The sequence below is a fragment of the Eutrigla gurnardus genome (genome assembly GCF_963514095.1).
Source record: "Eutrigla gurnardus genome assembly, chromosome: 18".
Taxonomy (NCBI): Eukaryota; Metazoa; Chordata; class Actinopteri; order Perciformes; family Triglidae; genus Eutrigla; species Eutrigla gurnardus.
In genome coordinates, this window is record NC_139929.1 from 13,628,285 (window position 1) to 13,653,821 (window position 25,537).

General features: G+C 44.3%; 1 protein-coding gene across 6 annotated transcripts in view; it reads right to left on the reverse strand.

Annotated features, from left to right (window-relative positions):
* Window positions 1–1,231: 1,231 nt before the first annotated feature.
* LOC311029107 (partitioning defective 3 homolog) overlaps window positions 1,232–25,537 on the reverse strand; it is a 316,803-nt gene continuing 292,497 nt past the window's right edge. For all 6 annotated transcript variants that reach the window (XM_084034041.1, XM_084034046.1, XM_084034045.1 and 3 more), the window contains 3 exons: window positions 16,631–16,754; window positions 7,956–8,083; window positions 1,232–3,490 (listed from right to left, as the gene is read on the reverse strand). In XM_084034041.1, coding sequence (XP_083890167.1) covers window positions 3,061–3,490; window positions 7,956–8,083; window positions 16,631–16,754 — 682 coding nt within the window. In that variant the 3' untranslated portion in view covers window positions 1,232–3,060. The remainder of the gene's footprint in view (window positions 3,491–7,955; window positions 8,084–16,630; window positions 16,755–25,537) is intronic.

The window sequence follows — 25,537 nt, forward strand, 5'->3', positions numbered from 1 at the left end:
TGAGGAAAAAACATGTTAGATATTACAGGCACTTGAACCCCTCCCCGGTTCATGATGGATCTCAGGACCAGACCCCCAACACACACCTCCAGACAAACAAGACCCGGTCCAATTCTGCCCCGGAAAGACAAGCGTGGGACGGATGAAGATAGATGAAGAGAAGAAGAAGAAGAAGAGACAGCAAAGAGAATGCAGCCTTAACCTCCTGTTTGTACTGCACACTCAGAGGGATTGTTGTGATTACTCCATTGACTGAATCGTCTTCAAGGTCAGGCCTCTCATCTTCTCTCCCTCATACTCCCTGCTCTCCTCCCACTCAGCAGCCAAGTGCTTCATATGGCTGCCAAGACATATTCATAGACATATTGGAGCATCCAGTTACTGGCAGCGCTCACTGACACTTAAACACATGTCCACTTACACACACACACACACACACTGTAACATTGGTAGACAAACACATATAAGTGCTCTATTTACGATTTACTTTCATGTGTGAGAACACTTATTATTATTTATCTATTCTATAGATGCTACTCCTAACCTACTCTTACCACTGCATGCCTAATAGAAAACAGACTTTATCTTAATCCCAATGCTGGTTTTAATCCTAGCCCCGGGGCTCTGGAAATAACAGGTTTAGTTGCTCAAATTCATTTGCATGTTTATCAGTCATAGACGTAAATATAAACATTTAAGTCACTTAACTATGAGTGGTTAAAAAATGTATCTTTCACATTGGGCGTTGCATAGTTTAGAACTCGTTGCATTCTTTCCAAAAAAGTAGCGTGCTGACATCCACTTACTGTGAGAAACCAGGCAACAGTTGGATTTTCATAAATTGAATGTAAAACAGAAACCTGGTTTCCATAATCGGGGGAAGCGGATTACGGAAACCTGATTTCCCCAGCCAGAGTTCTTGGCCGTGTTTGTGTGTATCCAGGTTTCACTTGCAGACATTTGCATGACAAAGACTTCCAACGGGGGACGCTGGGTCAGCTGTGCAACGGGAAAGATCATTACACGGAGCAATGCATTCCCAAAATTATACCATCCCACAGAGTAGCATCTTGAAGTCTAAATAAGAGGGTTTGTATCGTCAAAAAGTTAATTAAATGCACATTCGTCATAAAGAAGTGTATTGTATTACAACAGTTCAAATAAGTAGGTAATGCTAATGCTTTAAGAATGAGGTTGGGTGTGTGTGTGTGTGTGTGTGTGGGGGGGGGGGGGGGGGGGATTCAGATCACTGATCTGGTGCATGTAAACACAGTAACCATATTACTACAGTAACCAGGTTACTAGAGTACAGTAGGTTACTACAGTACAGTAACCAGATTACTACAGTGACCAGGTTACTACAAACCAGATAACTACACTAACAAGGTTACTACATTACAGTAACTAGGTTACTAAAGTACAGTAACTAGATTACTACAGTACAGTAACCAGATTACTACAGTAACCAGGTTACTACAGCACAGTGACTAGGTTACTACAGTACAGTAACCAGATTACTAGAGAGCACATTCTCCAGATAGCTGTGTAACCTAGTTCCTTGAGTGCATGTAAATGTATTGAAGGGGAAAATGACCAAATAATCAAATAAACAAGAAAGCAGGATAAATCAATAAACATAACAAAACTAATTTAAATTCCAAGCCAAAATTAACCCTCACTTTTTCCCTTTAAGAAAAAAAAAAAGCCTCACATTGCAGAAAATGTCTAATCTGACATCTAAAGCTTGTTCTCACAGGGATGGAAATACAAACACAATACAAAACACACACACACACACACACTCACACACACACACACACACACACACACACACACACTCGGAACGCAAAACGCGCCACTAATTATTGATTGAATGACAGGAAGGATCCCCAGTGGTTTTCTACCAATGGACATAATCAAACGAAAACAGAATGAGCTCCCTTGTATCGACGGTCCCGTGCCGAGGCCACCTAGAGCCGACATGGTTTCCCATGTATCTGCCCTGATGAAATATTCAGGGTAGGACCGCTCTACACCTAGGGGCCAGCGGGCTTCCCTTACAGCCAAGTCATTGGAGGCGAGGACGGGGCTAATGCCACGCTGGCAAGGTCGCTGCTTCTTCCTCCTCCGCCATACATGACAACATACACACGCACAGGGGTCCATTCATTGATAAGGTACATAATTAATAAACCAGACCTGACCCCGCTCACACTACTGGGTTCCCTGTGTGGCGAAGGAATAAAGAAAAATCTAAAGCTGTTTTCCTCCGCAGAGAGAGCAGTATGGTGAGGGTGACAACGTGAAGAGAAAAAAATGGAGATAAAGCCGCCAGCAGAGGAAGAGAAGACTTCCGGATTATCATATTGAATAAAAGAAGGGGTAAGAATCTGAAACCAGAGGGGACGTTTCCTTGAGCTGGGAGGAGGGGGAGATGGGTGATTCCCGAAAAGCCGGGCTCTGGCTGCACACTTCACACACGCTGCTTAACCTCCACGCTTTGTCACTACATGCCGACTCCTGCCAGCACTCACACACACACACACACACACACACACACACACACACGCACACGGACGTGCAGCGCTCAGCCATATCCACACAAGCACGGTATCGACTGAGATCCTCTCCAGCACCCAAAGGGTACAAAAACACGCCTCGGCAGTGGCTTGTGCTCGGGGTGATTATATTTAGGACACACTGCAGTCAGACGGCCATGCGGTCGTCTGCTCTACTGAATGTACCAGATGAATGGGTCAAACCTGCATAAAGAGCTGGAAAATGCTGCTGATGCTTGTAAAAAGGTGAACCATCGACAGACTAGAAGGCACTTTTACATGTAGTTAGATTATCATGATTCTGGACAGTAAAAACATCTCTATTTCTTGATGCAACTAAAAAGGATAATGGTTCATGTCATTAAAAATATATATTTTAAAAAATATTAACATGTCCTATCAACAGTCCTATAAAAATCTTTGTACCTCAGCATTTCATAAAAACACTCATTTCCCTCTTTGTATTTTTCCCTGTTAATGCTCCGTCCATCCGGTCAGTGTCTCAGGAGTAAAAAAGCCTCCCTTTCTCTGAACCCTGGAGCCTGCTGAGCTTGGCGAGCTGAGAAGGCGACGGGGGCACGTCTTGTCTGTAGGGGCCCTTGGACTGAGGGGGGGCCTGCACCGGGGCAGAGCCTGGGGCCTGAGTGTGGTCTCTGTTGTGGTCGTGGATGCCTCCGCCGGGGGGTTCCTGTGCGGACGGCGGCCTGGCCTTGTTGGCCTCCTGCTCTCTGCGTCTCTGCTCCTGCCTCAGCAACTCCTGCGTCTCCAGCAGGACACGGGCGTTGAAGCTGGACGTTCCCAGGTAGCCGTTGCGGGACCCCTGGCCGCCGGAGTAGCGAGGGTTCTCCTTGGATGTCTGGAATCCCTCTGCCGGCGTGTACACCTTGTCCCACGACTCCTGGGACACCGTGCTGGGGTTCTTACGGGGTTGCCTAAACACACAGAGACAGCCAAAGAGGTCAATAATTGTCATCAGGGACCACAACAGGAGAGCCAGAAAAGATAGTTTTTTTCCCTCTGTTGCCCCTGGGTCAGCTATTCAAGGGGATTTCAAAAGAAACTGCACTTCAGCAGAGAATGTGACCATTTTCACATTTTGTGACATTCAAAGGGGGTTGTGGTGGCGGCGTTGAGTTAAAATCCTGAAGGCAGCGTGATTGAAGCAGAGAGGGATCTGTTATAGTCTGCTGCATGATTACACTGAATCCTGGGACACGAAGACATGAAAGAGACAGGAAACAAACGGGGGGAACCTGAAATGCCCACAGCACTATTAGTTCCACGTTGTAAACAAACACAAATGTTAAAACTTCCCTGAGAAAAATGGCTGCCTTCATCCATTTAACTCCTTTTCTTTTGAGCTGCAGACGGATGCACTTACAGCGCAGACAGAGTAATGGCAGGCCTTGCAGCGCTATCAGCCTTCTACTCGTCTCCAGTCTGCCTGCACTGACTGAACAGCCCACATGCACACATATTATCTCTCAAACCAAAAAAAAAAAAAAAAGCTAACGCTCGAGCATGCCTTCCGCTATACATGCTCCCCTTTCCGGAAAGCTGTCATTGAGGACTGCCAGGTCCGAGGCTAAAGTGTTGAGCTGCTCCTCCATTATTAGGATCCATTAAAGCCACAGAGCGATGGAAGACCTGTGACAGTGTCTTTTGCGTCCGGGGTGCTAAGAGAAATCCCATTCACACCTCACTGACCCGCCGAACGCTTAAAAGGCTTTTGAGTTCACGGCACACAAGGCTGCAGAGGGAGACGGGGGCCCGGCATGCTTTCAGGCCAAAACGCCAGCATTTCTCAGCTGGACTGGAACAAGAGGCTATTTATCGTTCGAAGCACTCCTGTTTCTTACAAAACATATTCAGTGTGTTTTTTTCCCCCAAAACTGAAGCCTTACAATGAAGATAATGACATCAATTTTAAGAATAGGTAGGACAAATCCAGCAATGAATGATACATGAACCAACCCCGTCTGTAAAAACCTTCAGAATATAGATATCAACTGGATGTTTGGTGGAATGTTAAGTGGAGATTTCTAGTTCAGAGTCTGAGAACAAGACTTTAGAGAAAAGGCTACAGGTGAATTGGGTAAAACAAATAACTATGGACAAATCTTCATACCTAGTTAATTACTTACATAAAGACAAGTATTTTTTTTAATTACAACTTTTCTGAGATTTTATGTTGAAATATGCAAATGGCAACGTTTGGAGAATTTAGGAGAAATCTACAGACGCAAGGTGACAAAAACTGAACACCTTAATGTGTATTTTGGATGTTTTCCTTCCACTAGTGTGAAAGAAGACGGTTATGGAAACAAAATATATTTCTTATTATGGAATATAAAGTGACCAGTACATGAAAATGTCCACTTATGTCAAGCAGAAAAGTAAAAGATATGAACGACCTCATTAACTTTCCTTCTCATCTTTCAAGTATTTTTTATATCACCATCTCTGTGTAATTCTAATGAGAATCCCACATTTCCAGCCTTGCTAATGACTGACCAAGTGGTCCACAGTATCCAAACACATGGCTCTGTAACGTCAGTATCCGGGGGTCCACAGTGTCCACGCTGTCCGGGCGTCCAGCAGGTCTACGTTTATGCATGGGAGGATAGATGTGTATGCGTTAACACACTATCTTGTTCCCCTGTGTGTGTGTGCATGCATGTAAAGCATGTGTAAGTACGAGGGTAATTGGTGGAGGGGCAGCTGTAGGGACAGACTGCAGAGAGAGCCCCACCACATGCTCCGTATCTGGGTTAGCTGTCTGGGCGAGCCGCCATGCATTCACACCCCGGCTTGGCTGAGAGAGCAGCCAGCGGCGCTCATAAGACGGGGAGACCCGGGACGCCTGCTGCAGCAGGCCTGAGATCTGCTTTTCCAGTTTGACCTCTTAGGTTCATAAAGTAGAAACAAGTGGGAAGAAGGGAGATCGTAGGGGGAAGTTCTCGGCGGCGACGAGAAGCGAGCATTGTGGCATTGTTCCACAGGAATGTAATCATGACTGATGCGTCAGGGGAGTCGGTTCTCTTATCACCTCTACTCCTGTGCCAGAACATGTCACAAAGTAGATTAGTTACATCTACGGAGGGAGGGGATGGGGAAATACATCATGCCAGAGAGTGGGGTAAATTTAGAATGACAGAACATAACAAACAAAGCCAGGAAGTTGGCTCGCAGAAACATTTGTGGCCGCCGTGTTGTTTCTTTAAAACAGCTGGGAAGAATCAGACTTTATGAGAAGCAAAGGAGAGAGTGCACATGCATGGACCCAAAATGATTTAGGGGGAAGAAAAAAAAAAAGAAACTAACGCATGCCATGGGCAGTGGAACAATCGCTGCTATATCGTACAAATAAATTGTCTACAAACCTGGAATAATGTTTTCTTTATGGCGTGGAGCAAAATTGTTTTGGCTGCAGAACGGCTCGATGGGAGAGCTACCGGCGGTTCACTTGGGCCACATTTAAGGACTTTATCTTGACCACATTCATGTGTGTGTGTGTTTGTGTGTGAGTGCATCCCCTTTCAGGCTAATCAGTGCTCTCCCTTTCCTACTTACACATCTCCACTGCCTGTCACCGCTAATCCTGCCCCGACAACAAGCCTTCATTAGTGCTCTTCCAATCCTCACATCCCAGACAGCTAGCTAAGCCTGGCCGTCATCAGATAACCAGCGACCACGGCTTCTTCTGGAACCTCTTTGGAAAGAAGGGGTTTTTTTCTGGTGTGTGAGGGAGTGTCCCCTTTCGGCCCGAATGGCTGACTGCTCAAGCTTCCTGTTTTGGGGGAGAAGGACAGGGTGATGGCATTCCACAAGAGAGGTGGTTGGAGCTTGAAGGGAATTGTGGTTATTAATCTGGGGATGTAAGACTTTAGCTCTTTAATGAGGAGCCTCTCTCCGAGACACGAGCTCTGAAAAGCCTTAGTCGAGGTCAAACGTCAAGCCTGAGCTCATGCGAGTCTTTGCTAAAAGACGCGATGCGATTATGAAAGGAATGCATATCAAAGGCCGCCGTGGGCTCGGGCTCTTTGGCCGGCCGGACCAACTTTCCCAAGAGAAGCGTCTCACAGGGAGGCGAGGGGCTGGAGGCAACTGTCACATCACATGAGATGGCAGCAGATAACACCTATGAAGTGAACGCGCAGATCGCTCCGACTCATACAGACCCACATTGATTATGCGTCCATGTGGACCAGAAATCCATAGCCATAGACAGGAACATGTTTTTAATCGACCCGGCTGTGACTGTTCGGAGACAGCGGAGCAATAGAGGATGGCTACGAAGAAATGATTGCTGTTTGTGCAGGGAGAGATTAAAATCACAGGAGAGCAGAGTTACTCTGGCCAAGAAAATTGAAAGACCACACACACACACACACACACACACACACACACACAGAGTATACACACACTTAAAGCTCTGTGTTTGTTTAAACTGGCAAAGCAGCAAAACTTAAATAAATCAGACTTCACTTTCAACATTTTAGAACATACTGTACATACAAAAAAACTCACTTTGGATTGTTTTCAATGAGGAAATATTTAACATGGAGAGGAAATTATGTTTATTTTATTGCTAGCTTAAATCCCTGTGTCAGTCAGTCAAAGTGTGTGTCTTTGGTGACTTTCTCTTAGACTTAAAATGTGGAACCAGCAACGGTCGGCTTTGCAATTTGCATTGAACTAAAGTGCGATTAGAGAGCTTCAGGGGATTGGTGGAGACACGGATACACACATGTACGGGAAGGCAGGAAATGCAAATACCAATACTAAACTCTCCCCTCTCTGACGCCGTGAGATGTAAGATATGGTAAGCTGTATTGGCATCTCTTTGAAATGTATGCAAACGGGAAGATGGGGAAGATGAAGAGCAACGGTCGTAACCCTGAACTCAAGCTGTGTAAGGCGAGAGATTACCAAAAGAAAATTCCTTTTAAAAAAAACACGATATTGGAGCTGCTATTCATTATACTGGAAGTGTTGGAGGGGGGGGGGGGGGGGGGGGGTTGATGACTTATACAGGGTCAACATTGAATTAATGAAAGTGAATAACAGTCAAATAATTCTGAGCGATCACATTAAATGATTTCATTCAAAGAGTTTTGCTTAGATCGTTTAAATGTCTGGAGATGACTTAAAAGTGGCTTTTGTGGTGATTGACTTTGGAACCAAAGAGATACGTCAAAGAACGTGTGGACAAAAGAGGGTAAAGGCACAAATATGCATGAAAGAAAAGTGATGGAAATGGGGAAAAAAAACACAGTCAAATGAAGAGGTTGAGAAAGGGCAGCGGGAACGTGATAAGTCACAGAGGGGGGAGGGGGGATGATGGGAGGACGGAGACAGACAGATGGAACAAAGGAAGGAGAAGGGAGCTCTCACCGTGGCAGGGAGCTGTACTGTCTCTGTGCTTGCTGGAAGCCATCCCTGTCATCCTGCTCCTGCTTCTGGCCCTGAGTCTCCACCGTCACCGAGTGGCGTCCGCTCGGCGACTCCATCCCATTGCTCACCTGCAACATCCGCCAAAGGACACGCGTCAAGACACAATGGCTGACATTTCTGGCAATAAACACCCACACTTTGATGATGGAATATATCTCCCACAACACAGCAGGTGGTTTGTCAGTGTGATGCCTCCTGTGTGTTACCCTGCGCTCATCAGGGAGCAGGTATTAGTAGGTGTGATTCCAGGATGACAACGCACCTGAGCCACTGGATGAAAAGTGGAATAAAAAACAATAAAATGCTTGTTTGATTAGAATGCCAGACAGTACAGTTTGTACCAACTTTCTTAAAGTCAAGCTGAAATGAAAAATACCTTCTTGGACCACATGGAAAAATTGTATTCATACTCTTATATCAAACTCCATTGTTTTATTCTTCCCGAAAACAAGATATGTGTGATTACATCATTTAGTAGCAGCCAATTTCAACCAATAATATAATGACACCCCTCCATCAATCAAGAGGTAGAGAAGGTCATGAGCTAATATTTTCAAGAATCAAATCAAATTCCTCTCTACATTATGTCTCGCCTGTCCATCCTGTTTCACTCAGAAATACGTCACCATACGGAAGATAGATTCTCTGGAAATTATGTTTCAGCTCGGCTTTAATGAAGAATGAGGCCTCCAACAATGGCAGACATATGCAAACAGTGAAATTAACTAACAATATTGACGGCTGGCTTAAGACGTTTGAAGAAGCCTTTCCAGAACTGAAGAAGCTTCTTGGTTGAGAGGCAAAACGCAATCAAAACCTGAGTCGTCTACTATAAAGCTTTCAAGCATGACAATATTGATCAGAAAACGTGAGGATTGTTTGTAGAAAAATAAAATACACATTTGAGAAATGGTGGTTATCTTTGAGGACTCATTTACATCCAAGAGCAGATGTTCTCTTTGAATTGCAGCGACCCCACAGAGTGACTGTAATATTAAATAGCGTTGCATTATGGGTTATGTGTACTTCATAATCAAGGGAGTCTTTTTAAAATGTTCAAATCCTGCTCATGCTAACTACCATCTCAACTCCAGCTGAGTGTTTTTTATGATATTTTGTGAAACATATGCTATGTTTCTGAGCAAAAAAGGCACCGTCACCATGAAGAAGACATACAAATAGATGAGTATCAGCAGCTACTAATTTCCCTGATTTGCATGTGACTTGACTACACATCGGTAACCTGCACTGTTGTGTGTGTGTGTTTGTTGTCTGATCATCTGCGGAGTTGACATGGCGATATCATCTCCCTCAACACTAGCGCGCCGCTAACGAGCTGGCTGATGAAAGAACATGAAGAGCCAATTAAAACGAGGTGAGCTGAGGAGGTGTAGCGAGCGTGGCTTGACCAAGTGTCAGTATTCAGAAGGCTGGGACGGTAAATGTGGGGGAAGGATGGATGGTTTGTGTCCATAAAGTTAATATTAACAAATAATTTTCACTATTTTACTGGCCAGTTGAGTTTTTAAAACTGAACAGAGCGGTCAAAGAATCAGACTGATGGGAAAAAGGTGTGTCGGAAGGAATTTGACTATCTGCAAAAACGTCTTCTTGGAAACATCCTGTATTGTTGAAACGGCTGCTTCCCTGCTCACTCAGACAGCTGCAATAACACTGCAATTACATTTCACTCAGCGTCAATAACAAGTCCTTTCTCCGGCACTCCGAGTCCTAAAAAATTGGAGTATTCCACGCGGGTGAAGTGAATTGGACTCATATGTTTCAGGTTTCGCTGCGTCAACACGTTTCCACCCCGGCTCCGAGAAGCGCCGAGCACCTAAACGGATATCGGATGAACAGAAAACGGGGAAAGGAGAAATGATTTGACTGGGGCTCAAATGTGGTGGTGAGAAAATAATTAGTCACGCACGCTGACAGTTTTTAATGTGATTTGAATGGAAGTGGTGAAGAATCCGATGGTACTCGACGCTTAAAAACCGAAGGGGTTGAGGTGGAAGACGCCATGCCAAGAGAAATGCATGAGAAATAGCCAGGAGAGAAAATCTGTCAGTGTAATGGCATTATCCAGGGGAGGAGAATCAGATTATTCCATGTTAGCCCTGGAATACAATGCCATATAAAACATGACATTTGTTGAAATCGAATCAAAGAGGCGTCCGTGTTCGTTTTTATCCAATAATGTGAAAAATGATGTCAATACGGCACGCTTTTATCTCTCCCTCCTTTCCTTGGTGGTGTCGCACACAAAGCAGGGAGAGAAAAAAAGAAAAGAAATCACCTGTATAAACAGCAGAGCGTTCGCAGACGGTGATGGGGAGGGGGGCATAATTATGAAAATTATTTGCAGCTATCAAAAATACTCGGGACCAGGAAAGCAGCTGTGAAGGCCGTTGAGCTTTAAGAGTTCCAAGGTGTAATATTCCTCGGTTCAGATCTGCTATAGCCTTTCAGCTATCAAAGCACGTCGCTGCGATGGGTCAGCGCTAACACATGGCTCTGCCGCCCGCACTCCTCATGATGCCACATAGGGAACAGCTTTGAGAGGAACACAAACATACATGTGGAAGACATTTAGGTTGCTAATGGAACAGAACCGAACGAGAAGAAAGTGAGAGAATGGCGAGGAGACGCCACATCCTGACAAAAGCGCAGTCGGATAATGAATCTCTCTTTAAGCCCTCGACCCAATTCCGCCAATTTATTATAAGCTAGACCGGTCCATTTGTGGTCGCAGGGGAGTGTGTGGCTCCGGGCGTAGAATCCGTCTGAGAGCGAGCGGTGTGGTCCCAACCCCCGGGAAACCATGGTGAAGGGGAGGCTGGGCTGGTTATCTCTACATCACGTAGAGAGGACTAAACAGCGTGCACAAATGGCAGAACAAAAATGTCTTATCTTTTATTGTGAAGATATATGTGCGGATGAATGTGTGGGGTAATAGTGCTGAAATGTATGATTATGTCTACATAAGAGAAGTGTAATAGCTTTGTTCTCCCCTCCTCTCATCTTATCTGCGAACACACACACACACAGACACACACACACTCACACACACACACACACACACACTCACACAGTTTGGTAGAGGCAACAATATTGCCGTGACCCCCCCCCTTCCATTTCCGACTCACAACCAGCTAAATAACGTGCGATGCTGTTGGATTGCGTTGGCAAGTCCTATTGCTTATGGCGGTTGTAATCATGAGATCAGCAACCCGTGCTCCCTGCTCGCACAACATCGAACAGCAATATCCATAATTCATCCGTTCAGCCTTGACAGCTACCGCTATAGCGACCAAACTGGGGAAGAAGCCAAAGCATTGATCAAAATCGTCATAATCGACGTAACCAGCTGTGGTTGATGGAGATAAATGCAACAATGCGTATGAGAACGAGTATATTCTTGTTCATTCACTTTGACCGTGAAATAATCTTAAACACAGCTCCATCATACAGCACACTCCCCATACTGTGTGAGCGCTTCCAAACAGGGGCTCACACACTGTCGTGGCACAGAGCTATGTTGTCTCAACGCTAACCCTTAGCCCCTGGGAAGTCAAGTGACTGCAGCTAAAAGTGGCTCCTTTTTCACATGATCACATTGGAAGGGAGGTTAGCTGTACTCCCACAACCATAAAGCACCATATTCACAGTAACGAGGTTGCATAAACACTGCAGATGCTTGCAGACACATGTTTTCTGGTAGCCGCAGATATAGAACGTGATAATAAAATCAAAGGAATTCACGTCAATAGAGGCTTTGCACGCCGCCGTTGGGGTGTCTGATCCAAGGTTCCAGCATGGCGCTCACACTCCAGCCCAACAGCACAAATTGATTGTAATGCGAGAGAGAGAGAGCGAGTGAGAGAGAGGCAACACTTTGGAAAATACATGGCGCTTTATGACGAACATCTGGAAATCCCCTCTCGTAGAGCGGAGGGAGGGAGAGAAAACATGCCAGCTCTAATTGTGTGTGCTGGCTTGGGGGGCTTCGTGATAGACAGGGCTTCTCGTGCTCCGGTCATTACTCCATTAAGGAGGAGCCGGGGGTCGGCGGACTGACCTCCGCATTGTCATTGCAGCCGTTCACAGAAGACATACCTGACAGAGCCTCACACCTCACGCTGCTGTACCTGTTCCTTGTTACCATGATCATTTTATTGTACATTGGCTGAGTTTCCCTTTAAAGGGATATCTTTTAAAGAGGTGATATGTAACACAAGTCTGTTTGGAATCGGTAGCAGGGGTTACTATTTAAGCTGGGCAAACATCTCTTATTCGTCTTGCATGTAGTGTTAATTTTAAAAGGCCTTCCTGGACCGCCAGAACGTAGGATGTTTATGCTCACGCTGTACGGATCAATGGACGACATGGAGCTCACACTGAACACTAAAGCCTCAGTCGTTTTTGTCCGCTACAATTCCAACAAAGTTTATTCAAACACGACGACCACATCCTAACTGATGTTGAGAAACGAGAGGAAGGCAGCGTGACTTGGAACAATTCTACTTTGAACGGAAAGTAAGAAGAAAACCAGAAAAATCTGGAGCAGCAGATGTCTAGATGCAGACAGTCTGTTCAATTTAATATCACAACAGTTTCAAGACTACAGTTTGAGACACAACATGTAAAAGACTTCTTCAATCATATTGAAACAATTTCACAATATTTTGCCATCAGCCAGAAGGGAAGTTGGACCGTGGAACTGGTCAAACTGCAAAACAGCCAACCAAACTTTCTGACATGCTCGAAATAAAAAAAACCTTCTGCCTTAGTCGAAAATAAGTCAGGGCCACCAATTTGCCTTCAATCCAGTCTGAAAGAAACAATATGTTATAAGAAGTCGTCACAGTCAGTTTTGTAGCCCCTCCTCTGCTTTAGGGCTGCTCGATTAATCAAATTTTAATCTCAATTACGATTTTGGCTTCCAACAATTATGAAAACAAAATAATCTAAATAAAACGATTATTTTGCTGCATTACGTTTTGCAATGATGCTTTCATTTTGTCATGTGTTATAAATCCAGCGCACCCCTTTCCTTTACAGCGGTGCATTTTTGCCCCTCCCCCTCCCAAAAAGACCAAACTCACTCTCAGCCAGGCTGTGGCATACGAGTTTTACACGTTTTTATATTATATAATATTAATTTGTATCTATTTATCTTTTTTAATTTTTCTTCTTTTGGTTTTTCAGTTGTATTTGAATTTAAAGGAAATCTACTGTTAATACGTTTTTTTAAAGTTTAATAAATGCATGATTACAAAAATCAATGAGTTGTTCAGATCATGTTAAATAATGGTGATCTCAATATTGACCAAAATAGTCGTGATTATGATGTTTGCCATAATCAAGCAGCCCTAGTGTACTTGACTCTAAATGGTCCATAATGCATTAAATGAGCATCATGCTAGATTGAAGAAGACTTAAAACTAGAGATTGAGACCATAAACTCATGTTTACAATGTTTACTGAGATAATAAATAGAGTGAGAAGTAGGCTCATTTTCTCATTGACTTCCATGCAATCAGACTTCTGCAACCAGATACATTTGTAAAAGTTTCAACAATAATTTTGATACAAATTCTGACTTCTTTGTGACTCTAATGTATCTATATGTGGATTTTGTTTAGATTAACATATAACGATACCTATATTTGTGTGCACTGAAAAATATTTTTATGGTGAGTGTCATTCAAATTACAAACTACATGTATTGATCCTTCTGTGTGCATTAATTAATATTGATATCACATCTTGTTTGTCAGTATTAACAAAGACGCTCCCAGAGAAGAGGTGGAGCAAATCTGAGCTGGTGCTGTTTGTTTTCAGAACAAAACCACGGAGCATCAACCTTACAACCAAGCCGTGACTTTGACTCCTGGTTTGGCTTTTAGATTTGTGTGGAAGCCATTACGGTGTAACCTTGAGTACTCAGGGACAACGTGCATCAAAGTGCAGTTTTACAGACTTTCATGTGGCCGGCATTTAACTGCCTACTTGAGGATCTTGCCTTTTTCATGGTTCCATTCACTGAATGTTTTGAGTGGAGGTCACAGAGGCTTCACTTTCATCACTGCAGACAACATTTAGCAATGACTCAGAGCAATTGTAAAAAAAAAGAAAAACAACCATTTCTATATTCTAGATGAAAAGTAGGCTTAATAGGTTAGAACACAACGTAGCCACAAGGTTGTGTTTTTACAGTGTTTCTTTTTAAAGCTGGTCGTCACTACACTACACTCCCCACACTTGGATGTAAAAATGTACAAAAAAATAATATGCAGAGATGGCAACTAAAAACGTTCATTTTTATCTCTCGCCACTGCCTCTGTCTGTACATCTCTTAAGGCTTTTTCTCTCTGGTTTCTTCTTTTCAGCAACACAGCCGAATATGGAACCCAACATTTGTGCCTTTTATTTGCACATCCAGGTCATGGTACTCTATGAAATGATCATAACGCTTTCAAAGGCTTTCTTTGCCCGGTTTCGCCTGGTATTTACATCAAAATGTTTGCCCCGTCTGCCACAAATAGAGCCACAACCACCCTGCTTTTTGACGACGCAAAGACAGGATTTCCCTGGAGTTCCACTAATCGGTGTCAACACATAAGAGGGGAGCGCTGTATCTTTTTCCTAACAAGCTCTACCATTGTGAATCCTTGTTCGCGCGACTGAAATAACATGAAAGGGGACTAATAAAATAGGCTTCAATACTCCAGGGCCGACTCTATATCTTATTACCAGTGGAGTAGTGGGGGTATGCTCAACAATGTCAACAATCACAAGCAATTAGGGGCTCAGAGACAGACTGAGACTGCTTAGTGCTGAACAAACAGTTAACATCTCACTTTGTGAGCGAGAATGGGAAGAGGGGGAGATTAAGAAAACAGTGGCGAGAGATGTCTTGGTGATTTTCAACCATCAGGAGGACTGACAACGGAGGAAACCCAGAGCAAATCAAGTTGGCCTTTCTCTGTATCAAAACATGGTGTCAGGCTGTGGAAAGAGGCAGGAGAAGAGTCCTGCCACATCAGACCTCCACTCCACACCAATTTCTTTGACAAACTGACGTTGATAATTGGATGCCAACAATTTTAACTTTCAAGGTCTGACACTCTGACCCATAATTTAGAAAATAGCTCTGTGTGGGGAAACAATTAGCCGTCTTCCTGGACAAGCAGGTCAGGAAAGTCTCGAGCCATTAAACTTAAAATATATACAAATATTTGAGCTCTACCATGTCCCTGCTGATTACATAAGTGCTATTATTGTTTGCTCATAATTAAAAATAATGAGGATGCATGTAAACAAAGTGTGGTTTATCCATTGAGGATAATTTAAGGTGATGCAGATGATCAGGAACGTGAATTTACGCTGCTTTTCTCATGATATATGAGGCCGGTTGTGAATTGGGTCACCGTTGTTTGCAATTTTTAAAAAGTGGGTCCCCAGAAAAAAAGTTTGGGAAAATTATACCAATCCTAGCAAAGTGAGGAAGTTAGAGTAAAGTAAATAGCAGCGTGTTGAGATGATCAGTGATATAAAAGGGGATGTGGAAAGATGAAAGTGTTTCTTTACTTAAACTCCTGGCACAGTTACACAGCAGGAAGGAATGTGAGATCAGGTCTGAATGAATTAACAAAGGAATTAACTTGATTACTTTTTTCCAATTATGAGAAGTAAATCCCATTGTTGGTAGAGATCAATCAAGCAAGGGGAGAATGGCTTAAAAAAACCTCCCAAATTTTAATTTAAAATTTCTTAATTTAGAAATCCCTTTAATCAAAGGCTAATGAAAATGGAAATGAACATTGTGCCTCACTGTCTTCAATTTCACTCCCTTTTGCCTCAATGTCCCAAATAGTCACTTGTCATCCAATGTTCCCCTCTTTCATCTGCTCTCCTCCTTCCTGCCATACAGTAAGTGTGCCATATTTCCAAGACAAAAAAGGGCAGACAGATGTGAGTAATTATCAATTAGTTCCAGGTCAAAGGTTAGACCCAGGAACTAGAAATTATTCAAAGAAATTTGGCAGAAGTTGGGACTAGAGCCCAAAGTTTTCGCAACATGAGTCACATATTTTGGCAGCGGCACAACCCTGGATGACAGTATCAGACAACTCATCTCATGGAGCCATTGAAAGTTAACATTGTGCTGGGCTTCATCATGTGTTAAATCAATTATTATTCATTTTGCAAGTAAGACTGTTATTAAAGTTAGTCCCAGGATGCAGAAATATGAGTCTACGTAATTGCAGTCGGCAGATATATAGAACGAAATGTCTTCGCCTGGGACCGATCGCAGGAAACACTTCACTTTTATGCTCAGTGGCTTTTCCTCACATTGTATCACTAGCAGGAGTCGAAAAGAATAAAATGTACTATCATGTATTTTATCTACTGTATATTTGATCAAATCATTTAACTAAAACTTAGTTAGTTCTTATTTATTATTCTGTTTTTTAAGCTGACCTTACACTGACATAAGTACGGTAAGCTTGTGAGTTTGGAGCTAATCTGAGTCCGATGGTGCATCAGGGGGAATCCGTCTCTGAGCTCTGGGTGTCGGGTACGTTGGAGCATGTGTGTCCACTCACCCAGGACTGGTTGAAGCTGTAGGTGTGCCTGTGGTCCTCCATGTCGTCATCGTCCTGCCTGGCCTGCTGGAACTCGTTCCTCAGCCGTTGTATCCGGTCGTGGTTACTGGGAGCCATATGACTGCTGGGAGAGAGAGAGAGCCGGTACAGCACGCTTAGTGGTTATCCAGAGGTATGTCTCCTCTCTCAGAAATAATACATGTCACATTACTGACGCTTTTTCATATCGGAGTAATTCACTTGACCACCCTTACACCCCTCTAAATTGTGTCGAGGATCCTTTGATCTGACAGTTATGATTCCCTTTTGCATACCTGGCTGACATCCCTCTGTGCTTTTTCTTCCCACCCCCCCTCCTTTCAAGCGTTTGCTCCTGAACATCCTCATAACTATAAGTGTCCCTCGTGCACCATTGTGAGTGATGCATGTCCCTTTTAAACTGCAGGAGAATGTTGGCCTTTTAAGGTACGCAGTCATTAAACACTGTGGAAAACTCTCATTTACATCCCCTTCATTAAAGGGCTTTGAGGAGCCTGTCAATAGGAATCAATAGCCTTCCCTCAGCTTAATCAGGCTTTCCTTTTATCACCAGCTACAGAGGCAGCACATGACAAAATGCATAATTATGGTGAGACAACCGGCTTGATAATAGGCCTGTATTTATGCATACCACAGGGATGAAAGTGACCAAAGGTTAGGAATGTGTGTTGGGAGGGGATGGGAGCTCGGGGATGTAGGGAGTGGGATGGATAGCGTGAGGGGAGGGAAAGAGGAGATAAAGGTAGGACGGGTGTTTCTCGGGGATGGCGCTGAGTGGAAAAAGGGAAAGGTTAATCAAGAGCATGTGAGGGAAGGGAAAGAAACGGAGCCAGCCAGGACCTGTTACCCTGTCATTGTGCGTGTCCTCCTGAGGAGCACTTACAGGTGGCACGCCGGCCCTGGAAAGTGATTGCTTATTTGGGCCCAGAGGATTGTGGGCGCAATTATGGTGATAATTGCAGATGAGAATGAGCACATCCTTCTGATGATAATGGGCACTAGGACATGCTGCCAATCAAGCTTCATTAAAAGAACAGTAAATAGCAGCTCATAAAGGACGAACGGATCTCGGTGCATGCCCCCGAGTAGCACTTGGCGAGCCGCGGTTTCCATGTTATTCGTACTGCATGATCAAAATCAATTGTATTAGTTATAGTCCATTTGACTCCTATAGCTTTATGTGTGTGGGAGCGCAGGGAGCGTGCATTAGGCCCTTTATGTGAATGTGGGACAATTAAGTGGCTCATTGGGGTGTGATGGGGCTTATGCTTCTTAGGTGTGGAGTGATGGTGAAGTCCTTCTATTACAGTTCATTACAAAATCAATGTTCCCTTTATATTGGCATGAGGTTGCTTGAATAGCAGATGCGATGTTAAAGAAATTAAATGACTTAATTGAAGTCTATAAACAGTGGAGCTACAGACTATATGTTCAAATCTATAGCAACGCTTACAGGCTGGTAAAGGATGGCATTCCCTCAAATGTGCTCTCTTTCATCTGAAACATTTTCATTACGTTTGACTATAAAGCAGCCCACATGAGTTATGTGAAACCATTGTTTCTGTATGAATACCAATGCAACGTTCTCTATGCACATTGAGTTCATCTGTTGGATTTTAAAACACCATTTAAGGCAAATGTTTCCAGATTTCCCCCGAAGACAAGTTCTAAGAAACTGTGTACACCGTACATAAACTCACGCAGCATGCGATGGAGAAGAAAAAGAAAAAAGACTTAAAGATTTGCAATACTTCATACCATTTGCTAAATATATGGCCTGCTAATGCATGTCTTTAAATACAGCACTTCCCTGCTCGTGAGAGAGTTCTGACGAGACTGTAATGGGATGGGAAAAGACCAAACCTAGATCTGGGAAGTCCAATGTATGCAATTAGTTAAATCCCTGAGGCTGGTCAAAGAGAAGACCAGGCCGACTCCAAACAAACAACCTCATAAATTTTGCCTTTGACCTTCGAGGGAGGGTCAGTGCTAGCGTCAGCAACTCAAACATGCACTACTGGGCAGGAGGAACCAGAGGGCAGTTGGACCCAGCTGGGAGATCCAGAAAAAGGGCCACAACCCAGGCAATAAAGAAGACCGCCTGAGTCCACATACACTTCCTACACAACAGGACCTATTGCCCTTCTCTCACCCACTAAAGCATCATTCGAACAAAGAGGGTTGGCCTGTATATTCCCAAATTTCAGCTGCAGGGTGTGACGGATAACGCGAAGAGAGCGAAGACAAGATCTCTGGCAAATTAGAGAACTCGCAGCAAAGGCACTTCGACATATATTTTTCAAAGTGCTACAAAATGGAAATTGCATTGCGTAGGGACTAGGAGCGGGGGTGGGATTTAAACGAGGGGGTGCATTTGTCATGGCAGTTCAAAGGAGGCCTGCGCAATATCTAGATTATCTGCAGGGGCTTCTCCTCTTGGTCCTCCACCCAGCGTGGGGGTACCAAGTTGATGGGATTCTTGGAAGACACTTTTCAGTGGAAATATATTCATACGGTAAGAAAAAGGGAGCTGGGAAGCTTAGCACTGAGGGAGAGCAGGAGTCGAGCACAAAGAGGCCCCACCATCACTGTAACAGCCAGTAGCAGGCCTGTCTCCATATATAAAGAAGATGGATTCAGCCGCCTTCTCTGAGAGCTCCCCAATGCTTGGGCACCTCGATGCGTAATTAGTCAGCATGATCGTTGCCTATGCGTCAGGTGTCACCGCTTCTAAATCCCCCTGCGAATACATCGCTGTCTGTAATGGGCCTGAACAACGAGATCTGCGAGAAAAGAATGGCAGGGGGAAAAAAAAAACTGGTGGGAATTTAAGTCAGCAGATTACATTAGTATTCAACAATTAGGATGAATGTGTCGCCCCAGCCAGCAATAGATGAGTGTGAGGGAATATGAATGAGTGCTGCTCATCAGTTTGCTATAAGCCACGTGTTTGTGCATGAGGGGGAAAAGGTCACAAGTTGTGTAAGTGTACTGGGGGGTGCAGGCAGGCTGTCTGCATCATGATCCTGTGAGCTTGCCCTCTTTTCAAAGGTGACTAAATGGAAAATGGGATGCCGCCTGTAAGGTAATTTAAAAGCATGCAGATGAAGTATCCATATGCCAAATCCTTTTCACAGCCAGCATCTTCATTCTCTCCTGTAGAATGAGATCTGCTCCAAATTAATCCGCAGCACATAGATGTAGCCGACACACTCTCCCTCTCCGTGTCGCTCTTCTCCTCACTTTACAGACAACTTGTATTCTGCAGTAACACCGCTACTATGCGTATTCGAAAGGCTTATTGAGACTTGAACTTGTGAATTCACAGACATGCAGAGCCAGGTCAAACAACAAGGCTCCAGGTCCCTCTGAACAATAACAGAGCCTCTACTAATCTCCTCCTCCTGCTGCTGTTCCAACTCATCCTCTCCCTTATTAAGAAAGGATTATAAAAACTAGTTGAAGTCAGAAAAGGCCAAGGAACAACAAAAATAAGCCCCACGCTTTTTGAACTTTTTAGGTTTCATTCACAGCACATTACGATATTACAACTTAAACAAGAGCACATTTGTTTGAGCTTTTGTTTAAGGAGCGACGGCGTCAGTGTGCGTACATGCGTGTGACCCCCATCCCACCTGTGTTTTTCAACCTGACCTGTTGACAGGGGTCATGAGCCCTGTAAAGCTGCAGTTGGTGATATGTGGACGCCTGTCTGTGTAATAGTCATCCTTTGATCCCGGAGGATTTGGCAGATGTCTCGTACACCACAAGGTTTAGGCCAAGGATGCAAACTATGGCTAACTATACTGCAGTCCCCCTATTTGCTTCTGTTGGTGGATCAAAGCGGTGCTGAGCCACGGCATGCCCTATAAACACTGCCACCGGCCAATAAAGGGGTAATCCAATCACCGAGAGTGTAACATGGGTCATATGAACATACCTGAGGTCAGGGGCCATCCCCAGCCAATCAGAAAGAGGCAAACAAAAGTGTTATAATCCTGGGGGTACAATTTCAACAGAAGTTTAACAGGACTTCGTGTCCATTTCCAAGTAAAGGCTAAACTGTCAGGGCTTCGGTATGACTTTAAAATCAGACCGACTGTTATTTCTTATCTGATCACTGCTGATTGGAATTCTATCAGATTATCTGGTTTCTTGCTCTGGCCCCAGTATCTCCACACAGCAGATGATGGGGCAGGCTTCTTAAGTTTGGGCCCGTTGGCAATCTTGCATCAAGTCAAAGGCTTAGCTCATCTTAATTCCATCACCCTGTGGAGTTTCATTCATTTCAAAGACAGAAAGATGAGGCATTTTTGGGGAGACGGACAGCCTTTGGGACCTACCGTGATGATAGAAACAGATTAGATCTGCATTACCGCTGGTCATTTTCAAAGGGGAGAGGGACAAAGATAAAACTTTTTTTTTTTAGAGTCTTCAGAGAAAATCCGCATATATCGGCCAATCTGCCATGATTCTTGCAATGACACAAAAGCATTTGAAGCCTATAGTCCTCTCCCGGCATTTCCCTCCCTCTCCAATTTACTCTCGTTTCCATCTTCTTAAAAATCTATTTCCGTATTTCTTCTCTTGCCTCATCTCTGTCCTTTCTCTCGTTTTCCTCCCATAAGTTTTTATCTCGGAATGCCTCAACAGTCCTCTGTGGTTACAGGGATAGGTCATGAATTCCCTTCTGTCCCCCTCATCCTCTCCCACTAGCCTGGTAAGTGACAGCTGCAGGCTGGACAAAGGCCTGATAATACCCTGGATTTGTCAGGCTCTGACTTCACCCATGTCCTCCTGTGACTGATGCACTGACAGTGGCGCCTTGCCAGCCACAAACCCCATTTCAAGATGGGGCTCGTTGCTGTTGTTGAGCTGTGTGTGAATTGTGCGTGTATCCATGGTTCCTTTCAATCTCCAAAGCAGCCCATATGGGGTCCTTTGGGGGTCCTAAGAGGACATCATCTGGGATGCCTGCCTAGGCTATGGCCATGGCGTGACTGGGGAGTGTGTATTTCTGATTAGCTAGGGAAAGAAACAAGGCCTGTTGAGCTCCAGCAGCCTGTCCAGCATGGTTGGCCCCTGGTGTACCGTTCATCTCTTCCCTCCCTGTTGTGAGAAATGAGGAAAACAGCTCTGCCCTGCAGGGAACCACAGAGGGCCCTCAACAAAGAAAACACAGTTTACAGAGAATGATGCAAATAACTAGTTCTTTAGCTTTCTCTTTGTTCTTTTAGAGAGCTACACCCCTCAGTATTTCAAAAGCTTCATTTGCCTCAACACACATGCAGCTTGTCACCCCCTCTGCCCCAATGTCACCCCAATTTGCTTTATTACCCCAAGGACACGTGCTACAACCACTCTTCTCCACAAGTCATTGCATTTACTTCTTTCTCTCTATTTCATTCCTCTGTTTGAGGTATTGCCAAGATACAGGTGCAAGAGGGGAATTGGCCTTGCAGCTGTCTACATTTGTGGGAGACACCAGCTCTTTCACTGCCAACTTTTATGGCTTCGGTTCCAATGAGAATGCACTGGAACTGATCAAAGGCGCTTTCTGCATGTAGCGCCGTGTGGATGTATTACTCGTGGTTAGAAGGAAACAGGTGTGACCTTTTCTGCAAAAGCGGAACTAAAAGTGCTTTTTGTTGTTTTAAAATGTCCAATAGTGGATATGGTATATTTTTATGGGGTTATGCTGAGAGAAAGGCCAGCGAAATGGCTTGAGGCAATGTTGTGGCAGAGCCAGCTGGATGGCCAGTGCATTCAAGTAAATCAAGAGATGGATGTTCGGGGGCAGTCGAGATATGGATCAATTATTCAACTCATCCAGTGCAGTTGCTCTTATTTAGAGTGGAAGACAGATGGGAGGACATAATAGATGTCCATTTAAATTAAAGGGGACCTACAGGGGCTGATTTCACTGTACAGTTTCCACTGTAAACATCTTCTTCAGTGGTAACTGACTTTGGAGTTCAGGTGTAACCTCTTGTAGGTTCGTTAACACCTTGCCAGGTATAATGTACAGTACAGTCAATGTTTCATGCTATGATTGAACTTTTACATGCAGCAAACTCAATCCAGTGCAACCCAATTTACATCAGCAGCAGCAGCAGCAAATCAACCTTTATTCCGACTCCTTTCAGCTCTCCTCATCCGCTGAAAACCATGCCTCTTTGAGAGCCGTTTCAAAGAGCACAAAACATGACAAGAAGCGGGGTAGGCAGAATATTTGACACGTTGCACACTACTGAATGGGCATGGTATAAAAATATATATGGATGATAGACTTTCTGTGAACTTTCTTCACCTCAATTGCTGTCAACTTTTCTATGAGTTATCTTCTGTGAAGAAAGGAGCAGGCAGTTTGTGACTGACAGCTGCGTCCTCGGCGAAGAAAGAGATGAACTTTGAAGTTAAGGCCCGTAATCCCAGTCCATTGATCCAGAGGCCCTCGCTCGCTCTGATAGAGAGGGAGACGGATACTCGGAGTGTGGTTGGGACTGCATAATTTATTCACACGGGCACAAACACGGTGACTCAACAGCATGGCATACGCACACGTCACAGTACGTTCAGAGCGGTGCCAGTTGCTAACGAGGCAAAGCTGCGCTGCATGCTAATGATTAAAGCTAATCACACACACGGAATTCTTTTGCTGGATCTTTCTCCAGAACTCTAATGCACTAAATCTTTTATTTTCAAAGAAGCTTAGAAACTGTATGGAAACACATGTGTGACAGCCCAAGTCTCATAACAGGGTGAATGATTAAATACAACATTTCCATGTCTACCTCGGTACTGTGCGGCGTTACAGTCAGACCTCTGATGAGTCAACATTTGCCTTCAGGGTAAGACTAGTGAAGTGTAAGTCTTAAATAAGGTGTGAAGGCCATAGGCTAAAGTATCCATCTAAACAGGTTAGCTCAGCTTTTATGAGCCCATCAGGCCTTAAAGACAGCTTTTATGAGATATCAACTTGCTTGACACCAAGAGCACAGAAGAGAAATGAGCCAGGGCGCTCTTTGGCTTCCAGTATTTTCTTTTATGGACCCTGACACCAACATATTTGATCCAAGTATAGGCTGGCGCCGTGGAATCCGAAATCGGTTGCTGTATTTTGCATTAGGTGACCTCAAATAAATGTCCAGCGAGGCTGGTGGGCTGCAGTGACGGGTCACCTTTTGCAGGTCTCTCTTTCAAGCAGCACTCCAAAACCCAGAGAGGGCTGGAGAATTTGGCGGAAGCGCCGGCTAGACGATCGTCAGCACTTAGACAAGCAGGAGCCGAGTGGATCTTGAGACGAGCTTGTCCAGCCAAGTGTGGATGCCTCGAGTGCTTTGCATAAAACAGATGCCACATCTGAAGTCTATAGCCTGCTGAGTGAAAGTTAGTTAAGTATTGGGAAAGTGGAAGGAAGGTAGTGGGAAAAGAACACCCAAAACAATTATCAGGTTTTGGAACTAAAAGGTAAACAAAGAAGCTTGTTCCCCATGTTTGTCAGTCTTGGTGCTGCCACAGTCTTTGTCCTTCAGAGACAGTGCCACAAACATCTCCAACCTGCCCGGCCAGGTCCAAGTGAGCTCATCCCACAGCTGTTTGACCCTGCAGCCCCCTGCGGCCCCCTGCCAAATCCCTCCATCCCACTTGACTTTTTTAACTTTGCATTCTGAAACGGCCTCATCCTTCAGCTGCTCTCATGTGCTGGAATGCCCACAGGCAGCTTATTAGAGAGGCACACGTTTTTCAAAGCACAGCGTACCACAGCCTCGGCACAGTAGCAGGAAAACAGAGGGGCTGGAGGGGAGCGATTCAAAGACGGGTCTTGGGGTGAGCCCCTGCTAAAAAAAACAGAGAATGGAATGGAATATTACTCAGATGAAAATAGTTGGTGATGTCAGCTCAAACCTCGATCGATGTGCCATTCAACACATCTCAGATTCCGAGTGGTATGAATGATTTACAAAGTATTTTAACCACAGCGTTTTGCATTTTCTTGCCAGCAGGTAAACATTGCTGTATGCGGATTTAAAAATTTGCCAAAAAATATTAAAAAAGCAGCAGTTGACTCATGGAAGTCTGAGCTCCTCACCAGTAAACCTTTAAAAACAATCCCCGTTAGCAACTGCATCACCATGCAACAATATGGTACATGTGTATAGTATGCTTGAACATGGGTAACAGTGTGTAAAAATAAACTCTATGAATCAAAACACTATTATGGACCTTCAATGCAAATACGTGCAAAAGATATCAGCATGCAAATGAGCAGATGAATCCACTCCAGATGCAGATATTCACAAGCAGCTGGTCCTCTCTTACTCATTTGCTATTCTAGCGCGTTGCCAGAGTGACACACTCACTGGCTACCTATAATGAAAGGCTAATATTAGATTTCAAATGGGCCTAGCGGTGGCGCATTGGCCATATATTACATATGCATTCAGAAATGGATCATTTGACATCTGGTGCATAATTTCCAGTGGGATTGAAAGGTTCACTTCTCTACTGTGGTACTGGTAACGTATACACCCGTTTCTTTTAAAGTCCCCTTTTCGCAGCGAACAGGCCGAGCAGATATCCTGTTTTTATCAGAGCACTGAGGTCTACCAGGTTCATTGTGGAAAGCCTACACCTGTAAAGTATCTCATTTACTCCTGCTCTGTATCACACTGTGCTAAATGCAGATGATCGCTCCCTATCCAAATGTCAGTACCTGACACTTGGTGGGTAAGCCAAGAGCCAGCGGTGAATAATTCACACCAGCCCTCTGTAGGTCTCCTCGCCATCCCATAGACAGGCAGCCCCCCCAAGTCCTCGTTTCCACGGCCCCCTGTTCCGCTGCGACTTCCTCTATATATAATTAAC